Source organism: Oncorhynchus mykiss, chromosome 8 (genome assembly GCF_057628025.1).
Source record: "Oncorhynchus mykiss isolate SJ-2025 chromosome 8, ASM5762802v1, whole genome shotgun sequence".
NCBI classification, from domain to species: domain Eukaryota; kingdom Metazoa; phylum Chordata; class Actinopteri; order Salmoniformes; family Salmonidae; genus Oncorhynchus; species Oncorhynchus mykiss.
This window is the reverse complement of record NC_143029.1, coordinates 65,409,735-65,432,334: the sequence shown is the minus strand read 5'-3', so window position 1 is coordinate 65,432,334 and position 22,600 is coordinate 65,409,735. Positions and strand designations below refer to the sequence as shown.

At 41.2% G+C, this 22,600-nt stretch overlaps 1 protein-coding gene across 2 annotated transcripts in view; it reads right to left on the bottom strand.

Annotated features, from left to right (window-relative positions):
* Nucleotides 1-22,600, bottom strand: part of LOC110530319 (beta-1,4-galactosyltransferase 2) — a 147,225-nt gene that overhangs the window by 117,885 nt on the left and 6,740 nt on the right. For both annotated transcript variants that reach the window (XM_021613255.3, XM_090182287.1), the window contains exon 2: nt 568-991. In XM_021613255.3, the coding sequence (XP_021468930.1) occupies nt 568-895 (328 nt within the window). In that variant the 5' untranslated portion in view covers nt 896-991. The remainder of the gene's footprint in view (nt 1-567; nt 992-22,600) is intronic.

Genomic DNA, 22,600 nt, shown 5'->3' with positions numbered 1-22,600 from the left:
CTTTAAATTGAGTTAGCTGAAAGCCTCAAACGCCACACAGCTACATATCTTAGTTGACTGTATTTTCCAGTATTTGAAAGCATACTGTTGTGTTAGTCTTTCCAACGCCGCATTGGACTAGTGGTGTTTCTTTGGATGAAATATATATTACAGCCCAGAGTGCTGACATTAAATCCATTTTATGTTTCACCTGGGCAGCCCAGAAAACACACAGAAACACTAGCTTTTACAGTAATTGGAGTAAACATTCCATCCACTACATTTTAGAATAGAAAGTGGTTGCCAGAGAGCCTGCTGCTCGAACACATGCAGGCCTCTATCTCGCTGACATCTATTTTCAAATTACAACACACTATACTAATTAGAGTAATGAACTATTACCAAATCCCCTTGTTCAGATTTCCTAATGATGATAGTATCTGAGCTGTGCTATAATAACTGCTCTGGTTTGGTTACGCATCAACCACAGTAGTATCTGAGCCAGCACAGTATAGTTCGGGTCGGCATGGTAATATAAACAGGGTACTATTTCATTAGTCATTAGTGTAAAAGGAGGTCCTCAACTACCTAGACCAGGGGGTATCTCCGGGCAAGGTGGTATGGGCTTGGTAGTGGGCGGCGTGTGGTTTCCCTCGGGTCGTACGGTGGGCAGCAGCTGGTCTGCGGTGGCCAGGTAGCTGGCGTAGGTGGCGTTGGGCCGGCTGAGGTTGTAGTAGTAGTGGTGTCCGTTGCGGCTGGCGTTGCGGCCGTTGTTGAAGCGGCTGAAGATCTGGTCGAAGCGCTGGCTGTAGACGTCGAAGTAGAGGATCATCATGATGACGAAGTGCACCAGGCAGAGCAGCAGGACAGCCTTGCAGATGCGCTCCAGTGTTCGGCCCAGCATCAGCCGAGTCATGGTCGAGACTGTCGCCCCTGCCGCACAGCCTGGGGCATCCACTCGGTCGGTCCCTCCCCTGGGCCTGGACTGCTGCACACTGGCTCCCACTATCACCTATGGAAGGACCAGGGAAAAACATGATGTTCAAATTAAATATATATTTTGTTGCCATTCAAGTGAATTAGGCCTAACACAGGAAAAGAGCAGTAGCCTTATCGAATTGTGTCTGTCCATCCTTTCTACAGTATATGTACAGTATATTATATGTCATGTACATGTTGAAAAGAAAAAACAAATCAAGGAATAAACCAACAGCACCCAATTTGGTAGTAAAATCCAATGTAGCCAATAGTCCATTCCAGCCAACAATGTGATTTGAAAAACACATAAATATATCTGCCAGTAGCAATGAACATGGTTCACAGGACGACAGAAAGGAGATCAGTTGGATAACAAAGCAAGCACCATCATGTAGGAGCTATCTTCTCTATGTATAATCAGTGAAAACATGACCATGTTTATTAAAGACTGATGTAATGAGTCTCAAAACAACATCTGTGGTGAATCTGATGTGTGGTTCATGAGGAGAAGATGATCGCAGATGATTTTGAGCATTAGTGTTACATATGCAAAGAATGAGTTCAGTGTTGTCCATCTTAAGGACGTCTATTACATTTTAATCATTTAGCAGATGCTCTTATCGAGACATACAGGAGCAATTAGGGTTAAGTACCTTGCTCTAGGGCACGTGAACAGATTTTTCACCAAGTGCATGATAGTGATGACAAGTTTCAAGTTGATAGACCACTGTGAAGTGGATTTGCAGTGGTTTAAATGGACAAATAAAATAAAATCCAAATATGGTGTCATTTGGTCCTATAGTTTATGAGAATATGTTTTGCATATGCTAATATAAATCTACTGGTTTAGTGTGGCAAACTTTGAAGGCATCATCGTTATTTTCTCAAACTCTTTAATGACTATTATGATGAGTCCAAAGACCAAATTTGGAGTGAATCTGACTTTTAGTCCAAAAAGGCAGATAGTTCTTATTATTTAGTTCTTTTTATTTTAAGCATGAGCTTTACATAGTCAAAAAAGTTCATTGTTAATATTTTTAAGATGTCAAGGCCAAACTTGACACGGTTCTTCATGGGAATGTCTTTGATGACCATAAGTTTCAAGTTGATAGGCCATAGTGGAGCAGTGGTGGGGAAAGTACCCAACTGTCATACTTGAGTAAAAGTAAAGATACCTTAACAGAAAATAACTCAAGTAAAAGTGAAAGAGCACCCAGTAAAAAACTACCAAGTAAAAGTTTTAATGTATTTGGTTTTAAATACGTAAGTATCAAAAGTTGTCACGCCCTGACCAGAGAGCCCTTGGGGTTCTCTGTGGTGCAATACGTCAGTGCGTGACTAGGGGGTGTTCTAGTCTAGAATTTCTATGTTGGTGCGAGTATGGTTCCCAATTGGAGGCAGCTGATGATCGTTGCCTCTAATTTGTGGGTTAATGTTTGTTTTGGTTTAGTGCTACGTGCGCGATGAACTTCACGTTAGTTTATTCTTTGTTGTTTTTTGAAGGTTCACTTTAATAAATATGTGGAACTCTACTCACGCTGCGCCTTGGTCCGCTCATTATGTATACGACGAACGTAATAAAAGTAAATGTACAAGTATAAATCATTTCAAATTCCTTATATTAGGCAAAGCAGACGGCCACATTTACTAGGTTTTATTTATTTACGGATAGCCAGGGGCACGCTCCAACTCTCAGACATAATTTACAAATGAAGCATGTATTTAGTGAGTCCGCCAGTTTAGAGGAAGTAGGGATGACCAGGGATGTTCTCTTGATGAGTGTGAATTAGACCATTTTCTCTCCTGTTAAACACTCAAAACATAACGGGTACTTTTGGGTGTCAGGGAAAATGTATAGATTAAAAAGTACATAATTTTATTTAGGAATGTAGTGAAGTAAAAGTTAAGTATAATCTGATTTCCTGATTTATCAAAAAGCCTTATCTTAACCAATCCCTTAGCTTTTTTCAAACTATGTGAGGAGACGTACCATGGGCCTACACACTTGAATTTGGAGTTATTTTCCAAAATGTCCAAGACGGAGGAAAATATATCCTGGTGGACCTTATGGGTTTGATCAGCATGAGGAAAGACATCTACATACAAAGTTTCAACTCTCTGGGTCAACAAGGTGGTGGATATGAGGATTTAAGTGAGACTACGTGTAACAGAGCCACCTATAGGTCAATCGGTGCCAGTCCTTTTGACCAAATTACTCACGGCTTCTAGTTTCTGTGTGCCAAATTACCAATCTATTCTTGAGTTATTTGACCATGTCAAGTAGATAAAAAATATATAATATAAGAATAACAATAGATTTCACAGCTTCGCTGTCAATTTGTTTTTTCTATCAAGCAGAGAGAGAATTGTCTGAGCCAAGCAGAGAGGTGGGTGGTTTGTATGTAAACAGACTGAGCCTTTAGCCTGAGGGCTAACACCCTATGCACTGCTCGATCCCCTGGCGGGATCACAGGTGGAAACATTAAGGGGAAAGCACCTGATATCACAGATTACTGCTTGGCTCAAGCGTGGCAGATAAATAGATGTCCAAGCTGCAATGTAAAATCAAATCGAATTTGATTAGTCACATGTGCCGAATACAACAGTGAAATGCTTACTTACGAGCCCCTATCCAACAATGCAGTTTAAATATGGATAAGAATAATACATAAAAGTAACAAGTAATTCAAAAGCAGCAGTAAAATAACAATAGCGAGACTATATACAGGGGGGTACCGGTACAGAGTCAATGTGCAGGGGCACCGGTTAGTTGAGGTAATATGCACACATAGGTAGAGTTATTAAAATGACTATGCATAGATGATAACAACAGAGAGTAGCAGCGGTGTAAAAGAGGGGGGCAATGCAACTAGTCTGGGTAGCCATTTGATTAGATGTTCAGGAGTCAATATTAATAACAATAACGAGGCTATATACAGGGGGTACCGATACCGAGTCAATGTACAGGGGTACAGGTTGTTCGGGTTAATTTGTACATATTAGGTAGGGTTAAATGGACTATGCATATATAATAAACAGCGAATAGCAACCGTGTAAAAACAAAGGGGGGAGGGGAGGTGTCAATGTAAATAGTCGAAGTGGCAATTTGATTAATTGTTCAGCAGTCTTATGGCTTGGGAGTAGAAGCTTTTAAGGAGCCTTTTGGACCTAGACTTGGCGCTCCGGTACCGCTTGCCGTGCGGTAGCAGAGAGAACAGTCTATGACTTGAGTGACTGGAGTCTTTGACAATTTTTTGGACCTTCCTCTGACACCGCCTATTATTTAGGTCTTGGATGGCAGGAAGCTTGGCCGCAGTGATGTACTGGGCCGTACACACTACCCTCTGTAGCACCTTACGGTCGGATGCCGAGCAGTTGCCATACCAGGTGGTGATGCAACCGGTAAAGATGCTCTTGATGGTGCAGCTGTAGAACTTTTTGAGGAACTGGGGACCCATACCAAATCTTTTCATTCTCCTGAGGGAGAAAAGGCGTTGTCATGCCCTGTTCACGACTGTCTTGGTGTGTTTGGACACCAAGGAACTTGAAACTCTCGACCCGCTCCACTACAGCCCTATCGATGTGAATGGGGGTGTGTTCGGCCCTCCTTTTTCTGTAGTCCACGATCAGCTCATTTGTCTTGCTCACGTTGAGGGAGAGGTTGTTGTCCTGGCACCACACTGCCAGGTCTCTGACCTCTTCCCTATTGGCTGTCTCATCATTATCAGTGATCAGGCCTACCACTATTGTGTCGTCAGCAAACTTAATGATGGTGTTGGAGTCGTGCTTGGCCATGCGGTCGTGGGTGAACAGGGAGTACAGGAAGGGACTAAGCACGTACCCCTGAGGGGCCCCAGTGTTGAGGATCAGCTTGGCAGATGTGTTGTTGCCTATCCTTACCACCTGTGTGTGGCCCGTCAAAGTGTAGGATCCAGTTGCAGAGGGGGGTGTTTAGTCCCAGGGTCCTTAGCTTATTGATGAACTTTGTGGGCACTATGGTGTTGAACACTGAGCTGTAGTCAATGAACAGCATTCTCACATAGGTGTTCCTTTTGTCCAGGTGGGAAAGGGCAGCGTGGAGTGCGAGTGAGATTTCGTCATCTGTGGATCTGTAGGAGCAGTATGTGAATTGGAGTGGATCTAGGGTTTCCGGGATGATTGTGTTGATGTGAGCCAAGACCAGCCTTTCAAAGCACTTCATGGCTACCGATGTATGTGCTATGGGGTGGTTTATGCAGGTTACCTTCAGTTTCTTGGGCACACGTCTGCTTGTAGGTATTACAGACTCGGTCAGGGAGAGGTTGAAAATGTCAGCGAAGACGCTTGCCATTTGATCCGCGCATGCTCTGAGTACACATCCTGGTAATCTGTCTGGCCCCGCGGCCTTGTGAATGTTGACCTGTTTAAAGGTCTTGCTCACATCGGCTATGGAGAGCGTGATTACACTGTCGTCCGGAACAGCTGGTGCTCTCATGCATGCTTCAGTGTTGCTTGCCTCGAAGCGAGCATAAAAGGCATTTAGCCCATCTGGTAGGCTCACGTCACTGGGCAGTCTATATATTTTTTTTACTCTGGTTGTTTCTCTGCATTAAAGTTCCAGGCCACTAGGAGCGGAGCTTCTGGAATAGCATTTTCTTGTTTGCTTATGGTCTTATACAGGTCGTGCAGTCTTAGTGCCAGGAGGGCAGTGGAAGGAGTGTAGTGGGATGGAACACCACTATCAACGTCAGAACCAACTCTCTCTCACCCAGCCTGGACTCACTCATTGGTTGTCTCGCAGACTTGCACACAAAAACAATACAGTGATGCTGTCTATTTGATGAGGAAGCTATAAATGATGTACCAAACATTCTGCTATTGCTGTAACTCCCTAGTAGTTTACAGCCAATATGACAGACTTCTAAGGCAAACTTCAAATATTGTAACATATTGACTGACCTGTAGTTGTAAGTTCAGTAATAAATTGACTTGGCGAAGATCCTCTGTATTTCAATCGGAATGCCAAATGCTGTCTCAAAGAAAAATGTTGTACATCCAACAGTACAGTTGTAATTCTTGTCAAATATTCACCAGAGCAAGACTGACCTCATGGAGGAGTAGGCTAGTTGGTGAAAGCTTTAGAAGTCTTATCATCTCTACATTAAGAATAGGCCACTCTAGACGGCTGCAACACCACACTGTTAACCAGCATGAGGTCAAACAAAGACAGATTAACCTTTAGAAAGCCCACACAAGTTTAGCACTTCTCTCACTAACATTAAAGGCAAGGCAACATCATTTGGAATAAAAAATAATGCAGGCTTTTTTTTACAATAACATGTCTAAGCTAAAAAGAACACAGTAGCCTATATGTGAAGTCGAACCAGGCTTTAGCACTAGAGAACGTCAACACGGGATCAAGATAATGGTTTAGAAGCCAGTGTCTAATGAATAGTTAATTCCATACCCTTGGACACTAAATGGATGCTGATAACTCTTTTAGGCTTTCAGATTTAACCAACACACCAGTAAAGTCCTACAAATGTGCTGGCAACAAATGTCTACATCATGTGTATGTTCAAATTTGAATAGCATGTTGGCTCTTGATGTGGCTCCTAGTTAATCTTTCAGTGAATAATTCATGATAAAATAGCTAGTTAGTCTCTCTACCAAAACCATATATTAAGACTAAATGTCGTAAACAACAATGATACTGGCCAGTACAAGTTATTTACCACCGTATTGGCATCGGCTGGCTATTGCTGCAGCGATGATGAGTAATATGTTCAATCCCTGTTATTTTGTTTGTGGTGTCACCTCCGCTCTGCACAGATTACTGTTATCACTCAAAGCTGTCAATTAGGAGTCTTACACTTACGCAGTAATGTTACAATGGATGTGTTTAAACTCCAAACAACCCTAATAACAGTGAGAGCGAACAGTACCCCCAAAATCAATGGCAGTTCATGTGCCTTATTGGGTGAGTCATCATCTGTAGAGTTTGAGATTTGACATAAACCAAGGATTTGTGGCTGACCTACTATTAAAGTGCCTTCAGAAATTATTCATACCCCTTGACTTATTCCACATTTTGTTGTGTTAAAGTCTAAATTCAAAATGCATAAAAAACATTTAAAAAAACATCTCTCACACATCCATACACACAATACCCCATAATGACAGTGAAAACGTGTTTTTTATATTTTGGCAAATGTATTGAAAATTAAATATCCAATTTACATAAGTATATACACCCCTGAGTCAATACTTTGTATAAACACCTTTGGCGGCAATTACAGCTGAGTCTTTTGGGGTAAGTCTCTAATAGTTTTGCACACCTGGATTGTACAATATTTGCCCATTATCTTCAAAAAATTCTTCAAGCTCTGTCAATTTGATTGTTGATCATTGCTAGACAGCCATTTTCATGTCTTGCCATAGATTTCCAAGACGATTTAAGTCAAAACCGTAACTAGGCCACTCAGGAACATTCAATGTCGTCTTGGTAAGCAACTCCAATGTAGATTTGGCCTTGTGTTTTAGATTACTGTCCTGCTGAAAGGTGAATGTCTCCCAGTGTGTCACGCTCTGACCATAGAGAGCCCTTGTTTCTCTATGGTGTAGTAGGTCAGGGTGTGACTAGGGGGTATTCTAGTTTATAATTTCTATGTTGTGTTCTAGTTTATATTTTCTATGTTGGTGTTTTGTATGATTCCCAATTAGAGGCAGCTGGTAATCGTTGTCTCTAATTGGGGATCATATTTAAGTAGCTATTGTCACGATGTTCGTAATAATGATGGTCGGACCTTCGACCTTCGAGTTCCACATATTTTAATGAAAGTGAAACTTAAGCTAAATACAAAACAAAATAAAGAATAAACTAACCGTGATGACAATGCAGTGCGAACAGGCAACTAAACATAAACAATATCCCATAACCCACAGGTGGAAAAAATTCAACTTAAGTATGATCCCCAATTAGAAACAACGATTACCAGCTGCCTCTAATTGGAATCATACACAAACACCAACATAGAAAAATAAACCTAGAACCCCACATAGAAATAATAAACTAGACTAAACACCCCTAGTCATGCCCTGACCTACTCTACCATAGAAAATACAGGCTTTCTGTGGTCAGGAGGCGACAGCTATTTTTCCCACCTGTGTTTGTGGGATATTGTTTTGTGTCTGTGCATGTGCACCACGTAGTCACGTTTAGTTGTTCGTTTATTGATATATTTTGTTTTGTTTAAGTTTCTCTTTGTATTAAATATGTGGAAGTCAACATCTGCTGCGCCTTGGTCCCATTCTTACGACAGCTGTGACAGTGTCTGTTGGAAAACAGACTGAACCAGGTTTTCCTCTAGGATTTTTGCTGTGCTATATTTTGTATCTTTTTATCCTAAAAAACTCCCTAGTCTTTGACAGTGACAAGCATACCCATAACATGATGCATCCACCACCATGCTTCAAAATATGAAGAGTGGTACTCAGTGATGTGTTGAGTTGGATTTGCCCCAAACATAAAGCTTTGTATTCAGGACTAGAAGTACCTTTTTTAGCAAATTTTCTTTGCAGTATTACTTAAGTGCATTGTTCCAAACAGGATGGATGTTTTGGACTACTTTTATTTTGTACAGGCTTCATTCTTTGTCATTTAAGTTAGTATTGTGGCGTAACTACAATGATCCATCCCCAGTTTTCTCATACACAACCATTAAACTCACCATTGGCCTCTTGGTAAAATCCCTGAGCAGTTTCCTTCCTCTCCGGCAACTGAGTTAGGAAGGACGCTTTTATCTTTGTATTGACTGGGTGCATTGATACACCATCCAAAACCTAATTAACAACTTCACCATCAAGGGATATTCAGCATTTTTGTATATATACATATATGTTTATACACTGTAGCTACCAATTGGCCCTTCTTTGCAAGGCATTGAAAAACCTTCCCGTTCTTTGTGCTTGAATCTCTTGTTTGAAATTCACTACTCCATTGAGGGACCTTACTGATAATTGTATCATGTTAATCACTATTACTGAACACAGAATCAGTCCATGCAACTTATTATGTGATTTGTTAAGCACATTTTTACTCCTGAACTTATTCAGGCTTGCTATAACAAAGGGATTGAATATTTATCGACTCAAGACATTTCAGCTTGACATTTTTTATACATTTCTAAAATGTTCTACAAACAAAATTCCAATTTGACATTATGGGGTATAGATATAGTAGAGGTCAATGGAACTCGACCAAAACAATGGAAATGCCATGGAAACTCATGAGGGAAAGATGCCATGGGGGAAAGATCCCGAATCTCCAAATTGCCCCCAGCAAAATACCCTACATTTAGGCTATTGTTTATGTGTGTATTTCACACTATGCTGAGGTGAAAATTGGAGTATAATGCTTGTATAGATGTCAACCCCAAAACATGTTCATATCATCGTCACCAATCAACTCCACTACAGTTAAAAACAACTTTGACTACCACCACTGATTTCTTTATGCTAATATAGCTATGCTACCAGCTTACACGGACTGGAGTTAGAATTTAGAAGTAATTTCTTCTCAACCTGAAATCAAAAACAGCCAAATACATGTATATCCAAATCAGACTTTAGTAACAACATTGTGGGCCTCTTATAATACATAAATCATGACGGATTTGACTAATATCCACTTTGTTAGATCAGTTTGTTGAATGTGCGCAAATCCGTTGTCCTTCTTCTAACCCCCACGGTCTGCGTTCCCCGTTGACCTCTTTACCACATCTATTGCATGTAGATCAGTGACAAAATTTTAATTTCCTCAATTTTAAATTCAGGCTGTAACAACAACATTTGGAAAAAGTAAAGGGGTGTGAATACTTTCTGAAGGCACTGTAGATTACAAAGTACTCATTAGTGAATTGTTTACATAATGTTAAAGAGCAAAAGCAAATTCAGAGCAGCAGTGAGAGATGGTTAAGTAGTATGTTAGATATTTAGAGTATAGCCCTTAAGCAATAGTACTCCACTGTTAAATTGTTTTTGTCAACACAGCTGGGGGAATGCCGATGTGAAATAAAAAATATCAACTCCAGATGTGAATAACTTTGTTATTTCTGTCTTTATATTATTATTTTTTATGTTACTATTTCATTATTACCGAATAATGAGCAGTTGTCAGACAGAGAAATGTGTTAACAGCCTCCCTGCTGTGATGAAGGAGATGTCCAAAAATGTGGCGTTTTAAAAGGGAAAACGTTGGGTAGGATTCTAGCCTCTCCCTGCTCTGCTCCGCTCCAAGGCCCCGGGCCCTAGTGCATCCCACCACCCAGCCCTCATGGCCTCATCAAATATGCATTAGACATGGTACACTTGATAACATTGGGCAAAAGTGTAGCATTTGAGCATTTCCAGCACTAATGTAGTAAGCATTGGCTTCTCTTTAGCTTGACACCTCAAAAACATACAAACAATGCAGTGCTATATCATTTACATCGTCATGACAAAGTATACTGAACAGAAATATCAATCCAACATGTAAAGTGTTGGTCCCATTTTCTATGAACTGAAATAAAAGAAGCTGATTAAACAGCATGATCATTACACAGGTGCACCTTGTGCTGGGGACAATAATTTTAGAGAATTTGGCTGTACGTCCAAACGGCCTCAGATCACACGTAGCCCTGGATCTCCACATCCGGCTTCTTCACCTGCGGGATCATCTGAGGTGCGGGGGGGGGGTCGGTGGACCTGGCCCCCAAGAGGGTGGGCCCAGTCATGGCTGCGCCCCTGCCCAGTCATGTGAAATCCATAGATTAAGGCTAATTTATTTATTTCAATTGACTGATTTCCTTCTATGAACTATAACTCTGTAAAATCTTGTTCAATATATATATATATATATATATTTTGCTTAGATGTGCTAAATCCAAACAGTGTACCAAATTATTCAACTCAGTTTCTCCAAGTACCATCTCGCAACGCACCCTGTGTGTCTGTGGGAAAGGGCAGTTGTTGCCATAGCAACATACTCTGCACTCGCTCTGGGCAGAGGACGGACTATACTTTGCTAGCTCGCTACCTAGCTAGCCAGCCAGTCTAGAGAGAGCATTGCATTGTGGGTTTTGTAGTCGACTTGAGCTGCAACAGATTTCCACAACAATTTTCACGTTGCTACCAACCTTGTTATAACGGCAAAATGAAACATTTGTTCACAAAAAAACATTGTTTTCACATATTACTGTTATTTAACACTGTTAATCATACGAATTTGTGATTTGGTGTGTATTATCACTTTAAAACCACTCTCAGAGGGTATGTCAGTGGGAGTTGAATGGCTCACATACATAATCCATGTCTCAATTGTCTCAAGGATTAAAAATTATTCTTTAACCTGTCTCCTCCCCTTCATCTACACTGATTGAAGAGGATTTAACAAGTGACATCAATAGCAATCATAGCTTTCACCTGGATTCACCTGGTCAGTCTGTCATGGAAAGAGCAGGTGTTCCTAATGTTGTGTATACTCAGTGTAAGCACCCACCTAATTATTTGACTAGAAAAAAAGAATAACTAACTTGTGCCATATGCCAGTTTCCAACAAACAAGTCCTCATGCATGTACGAGGGGCATTATTCATGGTTAATGTATACTGTGTGCTCAGTGAGGGATGGACATGTAATGATGGCTGAATTTATGTCCTTCTGGTGCGACCTGTAGGTATGTACTTCACAGAATCTGGTTTTACGTTGATAGGAGTGCTGAGGTCCTTTCTCTCACATGATCTGTGCAATAAAATAGGGAGCATGTAATGTATGTGTCGTGTGACATTGAGGAATGTTCATAGCATAGTGAAGATAATAGCAATTCTGTAATGTATTGTATTAATTAACTTCATAATGCAGTATAATTGAACAAATAAATCACATGTACACCCGCTCAGAAAGGCTAGCTGTACTTACAGCACTTTCCACACAATGATTTTCACAATTGCCTATATCATTCAAAATGTGTTGGCAGGAGTAATGCCTAAACATAGCCCTGGTCATCCTGTAAACAGGTCATGACATGCTGTGTAGAAAACACACTGATGAGTTGCTCCCTTGATAACACAGCCACTGTTGCCTGTCACCCCTGTATGTACACGCTGTTTTGGTAACACATCAAAACACACTCGCTGCAGAGCAGATCTGGGTCACCCAAAATAGTGTGACAACACAACACTGAGCTTGGTGACATGTCCATTGTCAAAATGAGCAGATGCAATAGAAATGTTCATTGTCCACATGCTTCTGCTTACTTGCTTATTCTAAGATACTATGTAGATTTAGGCCTATTTATAGATTTATGTTGAAAATGTATCACACCATTATGCAGATATTTGCCACCTGATAAGGGTGTAAATGGAATAGAATAAATTAGAAGCTGTCGGCCTACAAAATGTACAACATGTTCAAAATGCAAAGGAGGCATGGGGATATTCTAATGCAGCGTTTACCAAACTAGGGGTCGCCTGATTTGAAAATGGGGTCGCGAGAGAACTCAAATAAAATAGATACAATTGCGCTTGGTTCATAGAACCGGGGTTATGTCAGTAACCTCCGGTAACCGCTAGATGCGGTTGTAACAGTTTTCCTACAAATGTGGCTCTATCTTTTGAAGTACAAAATAATATGACACCATCACTGAAAGACTCACAGAAACACGCATGTCCCTCTACAATACCCACAAGCCTCATCAGAACAGAGTGGACAAGACCAGGCATTAAATCGGACTGGGGGGAAAAGAACATAATCAATGACGACGTTCTTTTCTACACAGAAGATCATTCAAAATTATTGAACTTCCCAATACCTTTCTGATGCATTTTACTCACTTCAAGAGATACTTCCTACAGATTGAAATACTGATTGTAATAGACCGTTGTAATAGACCGTTTTAGGCCCAATTAAAAAAGTAAACATTGGCCGTTGATTACATCACTTTTTTCAAATGGCGGGGTCACAATTTTTTGTATTGTATCACAGTGGGGTTGTGGGCCAAAAATGTAAGGAAACCCCTGTTGTAATGAATAACACACTGCACCTTGTCTGTTATATCAATGTAATCGCATTCCTCAATTTGAACTGTGATATGCCATCAGCACATTTCTAAAGACCTGTTTTTGCTTGGTCATTATGGAGTATTGTGTGTAGATTGATGAGGAAAAAAATCTATTTAATCCATTTTAGAATAAGGCTGCAACTTACATTCCAAATGCAGTGTATATGCATTATACACATACGCACTATACATCAGCATTCAGCATACATACAGGCATACAAAAACAAACATTATTAAAAGCAATGCCTTGCAAGGAGACATCACAATAACAAAACAATTTCAAGGATATATAATAAAACTAATGCTCCAATTAGCATGGGTTTTTGTCAAATGTAACATTACACAGTCGGCTCAAGACGTCTTTCAGTCCCAGGGAGTCCTACAAGGAGTCAAAGGTGTTTCTTGTCAAATGACTACGAGACTAAAGACCAGATAAACAGAGACAGTGCGGGGTGTGAAGGGCAAGCTGTGGGTCACTGCCCTCTTGTCTGGAATCTCATCTTGCTCATGCCAACCACTCTGGGGAGGGAACATCCCTCACCTTCTGACTGGCACAAACACTCCTCTCTGCCGCTCCCCTGGGGGAAAGTTAGGCCTGCTTTATACAGTATAGGAGCTGTAAACAAACAGCTCGCTTATTAGCCAGAATTAGGTGACCGCCTATGGCGACAGATTGACGAAGGGGGCATTTTCTGAGCTAAACTGACCAAGACGCACCTCCAACAACAATACATAAAACATCACATAATTCTTCACAAAAACAATTACAATCTCTCTCAACCAGTGGCATATGGGATGATTTTTAGGTGAGCGCTGATGACGGCCCTTTGATAAGCAGTGGCCACTTTGTCAAAAGCAGGGGCGCAAAATATTCCCAGCGCGCCTCTCCAGGGTGCTGTTGGAGAGATGTATCTCTGTAGTGCTCCAACAACGTTCCGTCCCCCCAAAAAATATCTAACACAAATCATGTAGCAGATATATGATATAATAGAAATCGTATGTGGCCTTTTCTGTAGCCTAAAGGCTGGAGATAAAATGTATGACAATGTAATGAGACAGACACGTTTTACATCATCTCCGATCAAATAGCCTAACTTAAATGGCGCTCAATCAATGCGCTGCCATGGTAACAAACAATGCCTAAAATAGGACAGGTCAAATTAAAATGGACAATATGGAATGGACAGTCACAACTGCTGTTGTAAATTGACAATCACAACTGTCATCTGTAAATTAAGTGAAAAGGAAAATACTTCTACATTTTCTGCTGTGTAAACACATCGCAAATAGGCATGCGATAACTCCTGATGAAGTTGGGTAGCTGATATTCAGAGCTTAAATACCCAAATTGTCACAGGAATCAGGAATAATAAAGACAATGCAATGGCCTGTTTTACAAACGGTGGGCCTACCACATGCCTGGTCAGTCTTTAAAAGTAACTTCCTCACCATCTTAGACAAGCATGCTCCATTCAAAAAATGCTGAACTAAGAACAGATATAGCCCTTGGTTCACTCCAGACCTGACTGCCCTCGACCAGCACAAAAACATCCTGTGGCGGACTGCAATACCATCGAATAGTCCCCGCGATATGCAACTGTTCAGGAAAGTCAGGAACCAATACACGCAGTCAGTCAGGAAAGCAAAGGCCAGCTTTTTCAAGCAGAAATTTGCATCCTGTAGCTCTAACTCCAAAAAGTTCTGGGACACTGTAAAGTCCATGGAGAACAAGAGCACCTCCTCCCAGCTGCCCACTGCACTGAGGCTAGGTAACACGGTCACCACCGATAAATTCGTATTAATCGAAAACTTCAACAAGCATTTTTCAACAGCTGGCCATGCCTTCCTCCTGGCTACTCCAACCTCGGCCAACAGCTCCCCCCCCCCCCGCAGCTACTCGCCCACGTCTCCCCAGCTTCTCCTTTACCCAAATCCAGATAGCAGATGTTCTGAAAGAGCTGCAAAACCTGGACCCATACAAATCAGCTGGGCTTGACAATCTGGACCCTCTATTTCTGAAACTGTCATTGTCGCAATTGTCGCCATTGTCGCAACCCCTATTACCAGCCTGTTCAACCTCTCCTTCGTATCATCTGAGATCCCCAAGGATTGGAAAGCTGCCGCGGTCATCCCCCTCTTCAAAGGGGGAGACACCCTGGACCCAAACTGTTACAGACCTATATCCATCCTGCCCTGCCTATCTAAGGTCTTCGAAAGCCAAGTCAACAAACAGATCACTGACCATCTCGAATCCCACCATACCTTCTCCGCTGTGCAATCTGGTTTCCGAGCCGGTCACGGGTGCAACTCAGCCACGCTCAAGGTATTAAACGATATCATAACCGCCATCGATAACAGACAGTACTGTGCAGCCGTCTTCATCGACCTGGCCAAGGCTTTCGACTCTGTCAATCACCGTATTCTTATCGGCAGACTCAGTAGCCTCGGTTTTTCTAATGACTGCCTTGCCTGGTTCACCAACTACTTTGCAGACAGAGTTCAGTGTGTCAAATCGGAGGGCATGTTGTCCGGTCCTCTGGCAGTCTCTATGGGGGTACCACAGGGTTCAATTCTCGGGCCGACGCTTTTCTCTGTATATATCAATGATGTTGCTCTTGCTGCGGGCGATTCCCTGATCCACCTCTACGCAGACGACACCATTCTGTATACTTCTGGCCCTTCCTTGGACACTGTGCTATCTAACCTCCAAACGAGCTTCAATGCCATACAACACTCCTTCCGTGGCCACCAACTGCTCTTAAACGCTAGTAAAACCAAATGCATGCTTTTCAACCGTTCGCTGCCTGCACCCGCACGCCCGACTAGCATCACCACCCTGGATGGTTCCGACATAGAATATGTGGACATCTATAAGTACCTACAGTGCCTTGCGAAAGTATTCGGCCCCCTTTAACTTTGCGACATTTTGCCACATTTCAGGCTTCAAACATAAAGATATAAAACTGTATTTTTTTGTGAAGAATCAACAACAAGTGGGACACAATCATGAAGTGGAACGACATTTATTGGATATTTCAAACTTTTTTAACAAATCAAAAACTGAAAAATTGGGCGTGCAAAATTATTCAGCCACTTTACTTTCAGTGCAGCAAACTCTCTCCAGAAGTTCAGTGAGGATCTCTGAATGATCCAATGTTGACCTAAATGACTAATGATGATAAATACAATCCACCTGTGTGTAATCAAGTCTCCGTATAAATGCACCTGCACTGTGATAGTCTCAGAGGTCCGTTAAAAGCGCAGAGAGCATCATGAAGAACAAGGAACACACCAGGCAGGTCCGAGATACTGTTGTGAAGAAGTTTAAAGCCGGATTTGGATACAAAAAGATTTCCCAAGCTTTAAACATCCCAAGGAGCACTGTGCAAGCGATAATATTGAAATGGAAGGAGTATCAGACCACTGCAAATCTACCAAGACCTGGCCGTCCCTCTAAACTTTCAGCTCATACAAGGAGAAGACTGATCAGAGATGCAGCCAAGAGGCCCATGATCACTCTGGATGAACTGCAGAGATCTACAGCTGAGGTGGGAGACTCTGTCCATAGGACAACAATCAGTCGTATATTGCACAAATCTGGCCTTTATGGAAGAATGGCAAGAAGAAAGCAATTTCTTAAAGATATCCATAAAAAGTGTTGTTTAAAGTTTGCCACAAGCCACCTGGGAGACACACCAAACATGTGGAAGAAGGTGCTCTGGTCAGATGAAACCAAAATTGAACTTTTTGGCAACAATGCAAAACGTTATGTTTGGCCTAAAAGCAACACAGCTGAACACACCATCCCCACTGTCAATCATGGTGGTGGCAGCATCATGGTTTGGGCCTGCTTTTCTTCAGCAGGGACAGGGAAGATGGTTAAAATTGATGGGAAGATGGATGTAGCCAAATACAGGACCATTCTGGAAGAAAACCTGATGGAGTCTGCAAAAGACCTGAGACTGGGACGGAGATTTGTCTTCCAACAAGACAATGATCCAAAACATAAAGCAAAATCTACAATGGAATGGTTCAAAAATAAACATATCCAGGTGTTAGAATGGCCAAGTCACAGTCCAGACCTGAATCCAATCGAGAATCTGTGGAAAGAACTGAAAACTGCTGTTCACAAATGCTCTCCATCCAACCTCACTGAGCTCGAGCTGTTTTGCAAGGAGGAATGGGAAAAAATGTCAGTCTCTCGATGTGCAAAACTGATAGAGACATACCCCAAGCAACTTACAGCTGTAATCGCAGCAAAAGGTGGCGCTACAAAGTATTAACTTAAGGGGGCTGAATAATTTTGCACGCCCAATTTTTCAGTTTTTGATTTGTTAAAAAAGTTTGAAATATCCAATAAATGTCGTTCCACTTCATGATTGTGTCCCACTTGTTGTTGATTCTTCACAAAAAAATACAGCTTTATATCTTTATGTTTGAAGCCTGAAATGTGGCAAAAGGTCGCAAAGTTCAAGGGGGCCGAATACTTTCGCAAGGCACTGTAGGTGTCTGGCTAGACTGCAAACTCTCCTTCCAGACTCATTTCAAACATCTCCAATCCAAAATCAAATCTAGAGTTGGCTTTCTATTTCGCAACAAAGCCTCCTTCACTCACGCTGCAAAACTTACCCTAGTAAAACTGACTATCCTACCGATCCTCGACTTCAGCGATGTCATCTACAAAATAGCTTCCAATACTCTACTCAGCAAACTGGATGCAGTTTATCACAGTGCCACCCGTTTTGTTACTAAAGAACCTTATACCACCCACCACTGCGACCTGTATGCTCTATTCGGCTGGCCCTCGCTACATGTTCGTCGCCAGACCCACTGGCTCCAGGTCCTCTACAAGTCTATGCTAGGTAAAGCTCCGCCTTATCTCAGTTCACTGGTCATGATGGTAACACCCGTAGCACGCGCTCCAGCAGGTGTATCTCACTGATCATCCTTAAAGCCAAAACCTCATTTGGCCGCCTTTCCTTCCAGTTCTCTGCTGCCTGCGACTGGAACGAATTGCAAAAATCTCTGAAGTTGGAGACTTTTATCTCCCTCACCAACTTCAAACATCTGCTATCTGAGCAGCTAACCGATCGCTGCAGCTGTACATAGTCCATCGGTATATAGCCCACCCAATTTACCTACCTCATCCCCATACTGTTTTTATTTTATTTACTTTTCTGCTCTTTTGCACACCAGTATCTCTACCTGCACATGTTCATCTGATAATTTATCACTCCAGTGTTAATCTGATAAATTGTAATTATTCACTCCTATGGCCTATTTATTGCCTACCTCCTCATGCCTTTTGCACACAATGTATATAGATTTTTTTTTTCTACTACGTTATTGACTTGTTTATTCTTTACTCCATGTGTAACTCTGTGTTGTCTGTTCACACTGCTATGCTTTATCTTGGCCAGGTCACAGTTGCAAATGAGAACTTGTTCTCAACTAGCCTACCTGGCTAAATAAAGGTGAAATAAAAAATAAATAAATAAAAATAAAATTCACAAAATTCCATTGTGGTCCGACATAGTAGGCTACACCCCAGTAAGTTCGAGACGTGTTTTGGTGCTTTACAAATGGTAGGCTTACCACATAGATGGGCATTCATAAAATAAAATTTCAGGCAACACTGTAGGCTACACCTCAGTAAGTACGGCCCGAGCCGACACCTTTTGGACGTCTTTTGTTGGTGCAGTTCCGGACCAGCCTTGATTTACACATCCACGGACATTAGATTTTGGTCCGGACCAAACATGAACCAATCATAGACGCCGATGTTTGATTCAGATTTTGTCTGGTGAGACCAGATTTGATTTGACACAAACATAGACGTCTGTAAATTATTTATTTTCAACTTTCATTCAGAACCAAAAATGGGCCTGAGTTCAATATCTGGAAAATACGTATTTTCAACTCAACCAAAAATTAACCTGATTTCAATGTCGGGAAAAAACATGTTTTTTGTATTTCTATTATTTACCCCATTTTTGTGATATCCAATGTACCAATGTGTTGGAGGAAACAACTGGCAACCGTGTCAGCGTGCAGGCACCCGGCCCACCACAAGAGTCGGAGGAGTTAGAGCGCAATGGGACAAGGACATCCCGGCCGGCCAAGCACTGCAGTACCTTAGACCGCTGCGCCACTCGGGAGGCCCAAATACATATTTTTGTTATGTCTGGAAAAATATGCCTTTTCAACATTATGGAAAACATTATGGAAAATATGTATTTTAAACATACGGAAAATACATTTTCAAAACCTAAATTGAACTTCAACTTCTGGTAAATACATATTTTAGATGTCTATTCAACATAATTTTGCTTACTGGGAACGATTCTAGTTTTGCGGGGGGCGGTATTTTTTGGTCTCGCCTATGGCGGCAGAACGGCAAGGACCGGCCCTGAGAACAAAATGCATTCCAGAAATGACCTGGCACTATTTCTAGGAAGCAAAAGTGTGTGAATACTTGGGCTTGAGATACTACTAGCATTTAGGGATGGACAGATATGGAAATTATAAGCTGATATTGATAACCAATATTGTCTTCTAGGCCATTTTGGCCAATGCACTGATTCAGAAAATTTGTAAACAAATAATTATCTTTCACCTGCACCCATACAGAATAACACAGAGGGCTAAAACAAAACAAAAAAAGTGGTGCAATTGAAGGGGAAGAACTATTGATAATGCATGTTGTGTAACATCACAAACAGAGATGTTCTCACAGCTGGAGGACTGGAGATGATCCCAGATATCAGAATTCACACTCACACCCGAATACCATCAACACTGTGTAACACTGAGCACACGCACAGTTCAGCCTGTTGACTCATGTCATAAGCACTGCATGTTTCACATTTCAACGAATGGAAAACGGACTGACACTCTTGTCAAGGAAGGTCTGTCATGCTTCTACTAAGAAATACAGATAAAAAATAATTCAGGCTAAATGCCAAATATTCGTATAAAATATTTGACTAGTGAACTAAGCTATTTATACATCATTCACGCTCTAACATTGTAGTGCAATGATCCCATGATGTTCTCCCACCAAGGTTCTCATGATAATACAGTACTGTACAGTACTGCTGGATTTGACTCACGGGACATTACATTAATCTACAATGACAGAGGAGCTGACAGCAGGATTCCACAGAACTCTGTACAAGCGGGTATCACATTATCACTGTGCTTCCTTTCATGTGATAGGTCTACACTCTGAAGAGCACTGGTTATGACAAGTTTATCATATAGTATATGACATTGTAAGCATTTCTTTCATATTTTTGTTGAGATTGCCATCAACAAAACACCAGGATGTAGCCAAGTCTATTTCAATACATACACAGGTCTCTTTGGCCATGCTCCAGAGTTGCTAAGCTCTAAAATAGAGGTCGACCGATTATGATTTTTCAACGCCGATGCCGATACCGATTATTGGAGGACCAAAGAAGCCGATATCGATTAATCGGCCGTTTTTTTTTTTACAACAATACTGAATTAACACTTATTTTAACTTAATATAAAACATCAATAAAATCAATTTAGCCTCAAATAAATAATGAAACATGTTCAATTTGGTTTAAATAATGCAAAAACAAAGTGTTGGAGAAGAAAGTAATATGTGCCATGTAAAAATGTGTGCCATGTAAAATATGTGCCATGTAAAATATGTGCCATGTAAAGAAGCTAACGTTTAAGTTCCATGCTCAGAACATGAGAACATATGAAAGTTTGTGGTTTCTTTTAACATGAGACTTCAATATTCCAAGGTAAGAGGTTTTAGGTTGTAGTTAATATCGTATTTATAGGACTATTTCTCTCTATACCATCTGTATTTCATATACCTTTGACTATTGGATGTTCTTATAGGTACTATAATATTGCCAGTGTAGCAGTATAGCTTCCGTCCCCCTCCTTGCCCCTACCTGGGCTCGAACCAGGAACACATAGACAACAGCCACATTCGAAGCATCGTTAACCATCGCTCCACAAAAGCTGCGGCCCTTGCAGCGCAAGGGGAATAACTATACCATATCTAAAAGCGAGTGACGTTTGAAACAGTATTAGCGCACACCCAGCTAACTAGTTAGCCATTTCACATTGGTTACACCAGCCATTAGGCTGATAGGCTTGAAGTCATAAACAGTGCTGTGCTTGCGAAGAGCTGCTGGCAAAACGCACGAAAGTGCTGTTTGAATGAATGATTACGGGCCTGCTGCTGCTCAGACTGCGCTATCAAATCAGACTTAATTATAACATAATAACACACAAAAATACGAGCCTTTGGTCATTAATATGATCGAATCCGGAAACTATCATTTCGAAAACAAAACGTTTATTATATCAGTGAAATACGGAACCGTTCGGTATTTTATCTAACGGGTGGCATCCCTAGGTCTAAATATTCTTGTTACATTGCACAACCTTCAATGTACAGTATGTCATAATTACGTAACATTCCTGCGAATTAATTCGCAATGAGCCAGGCAGCCCAAACTGTTGCATATACCCTGACTCTGCGTGCAATGAACGCAAGAGAAATGACACAATTTCACCTGGTTAATATTGCCTGCTAAACTGGATCAGTAGTTATAACTAGTGATTATGATTTATTGTTTTTTAATAAGATAAGTTTAATGCTTGCTAGCAATTTACCTTGGCTTCTACTACATTCGCGTAACAGGCAGGCTACTCGTGGAGTGCAATGGTTAGAGCGTTGGACTAGTTAACTGTGCGGTTTGGAACCCCTGAGCTGATTGGAACACCTGAGCTGACAAGGTGAAAATCTGTCGTTCTGCCCCTGAACAAGGCAGTTAACCCACAGTTCCTAGGCAGTCATTGGAAATAAGAATGTGTTCTTATCTGACTTGCCTAGTTAAATAAAAGGTATTTTTTTAAATTACAAAAAAAACAAATAAATATAATCGGAAATCGGCGCCCAAAAATAGCGATTTCCGATTGTTATAAAAACTTGAAATCGGCCCTAATTAATCGGCCATTCCGATTAATCGGTCGACCTCTATTCTAAAATCTCCACCATCAAATATAGACCTGCCTTGCCTCACTCTCTGCCTCTTCAGATCCAGCTTCTTATTTGGCCACAAAGCCCCCCCCCCAAAAAAAATTAAGTGCTTGGGTGGAAGGAAGGTTTCATTGGGACAGCCTAGGAGTCAGGGTAGGTTTTGGACCATCTCAGACATAATTCTCTGTTTTTTGCCTTAATGACTGGCTGTATTGTTATAATGAGCAAAAAGGGTTTTGTTACAAACCATTTCACATCAAGAACTATCATTGTATGTATATTGTGCCATGCCGTCATTAATGCAATTGATGATTACTCCTATCTGCATTGATCCATAGAAACCTAATTTTAAAGTGTACCTCTCGCTTTCGGACTGTTAATTAATCAATGTATGCAAGGACACATCCTTTGAGATTTTGAAAGAAACTCACAATTTACAGCTCTGAATAGCCTGCTTGGCTTTTTACAAAACACCAAGTCAATGCATAGAGCGAAACAATCTTCTCTAACTGCACCTTTGTTGCTCAGGTC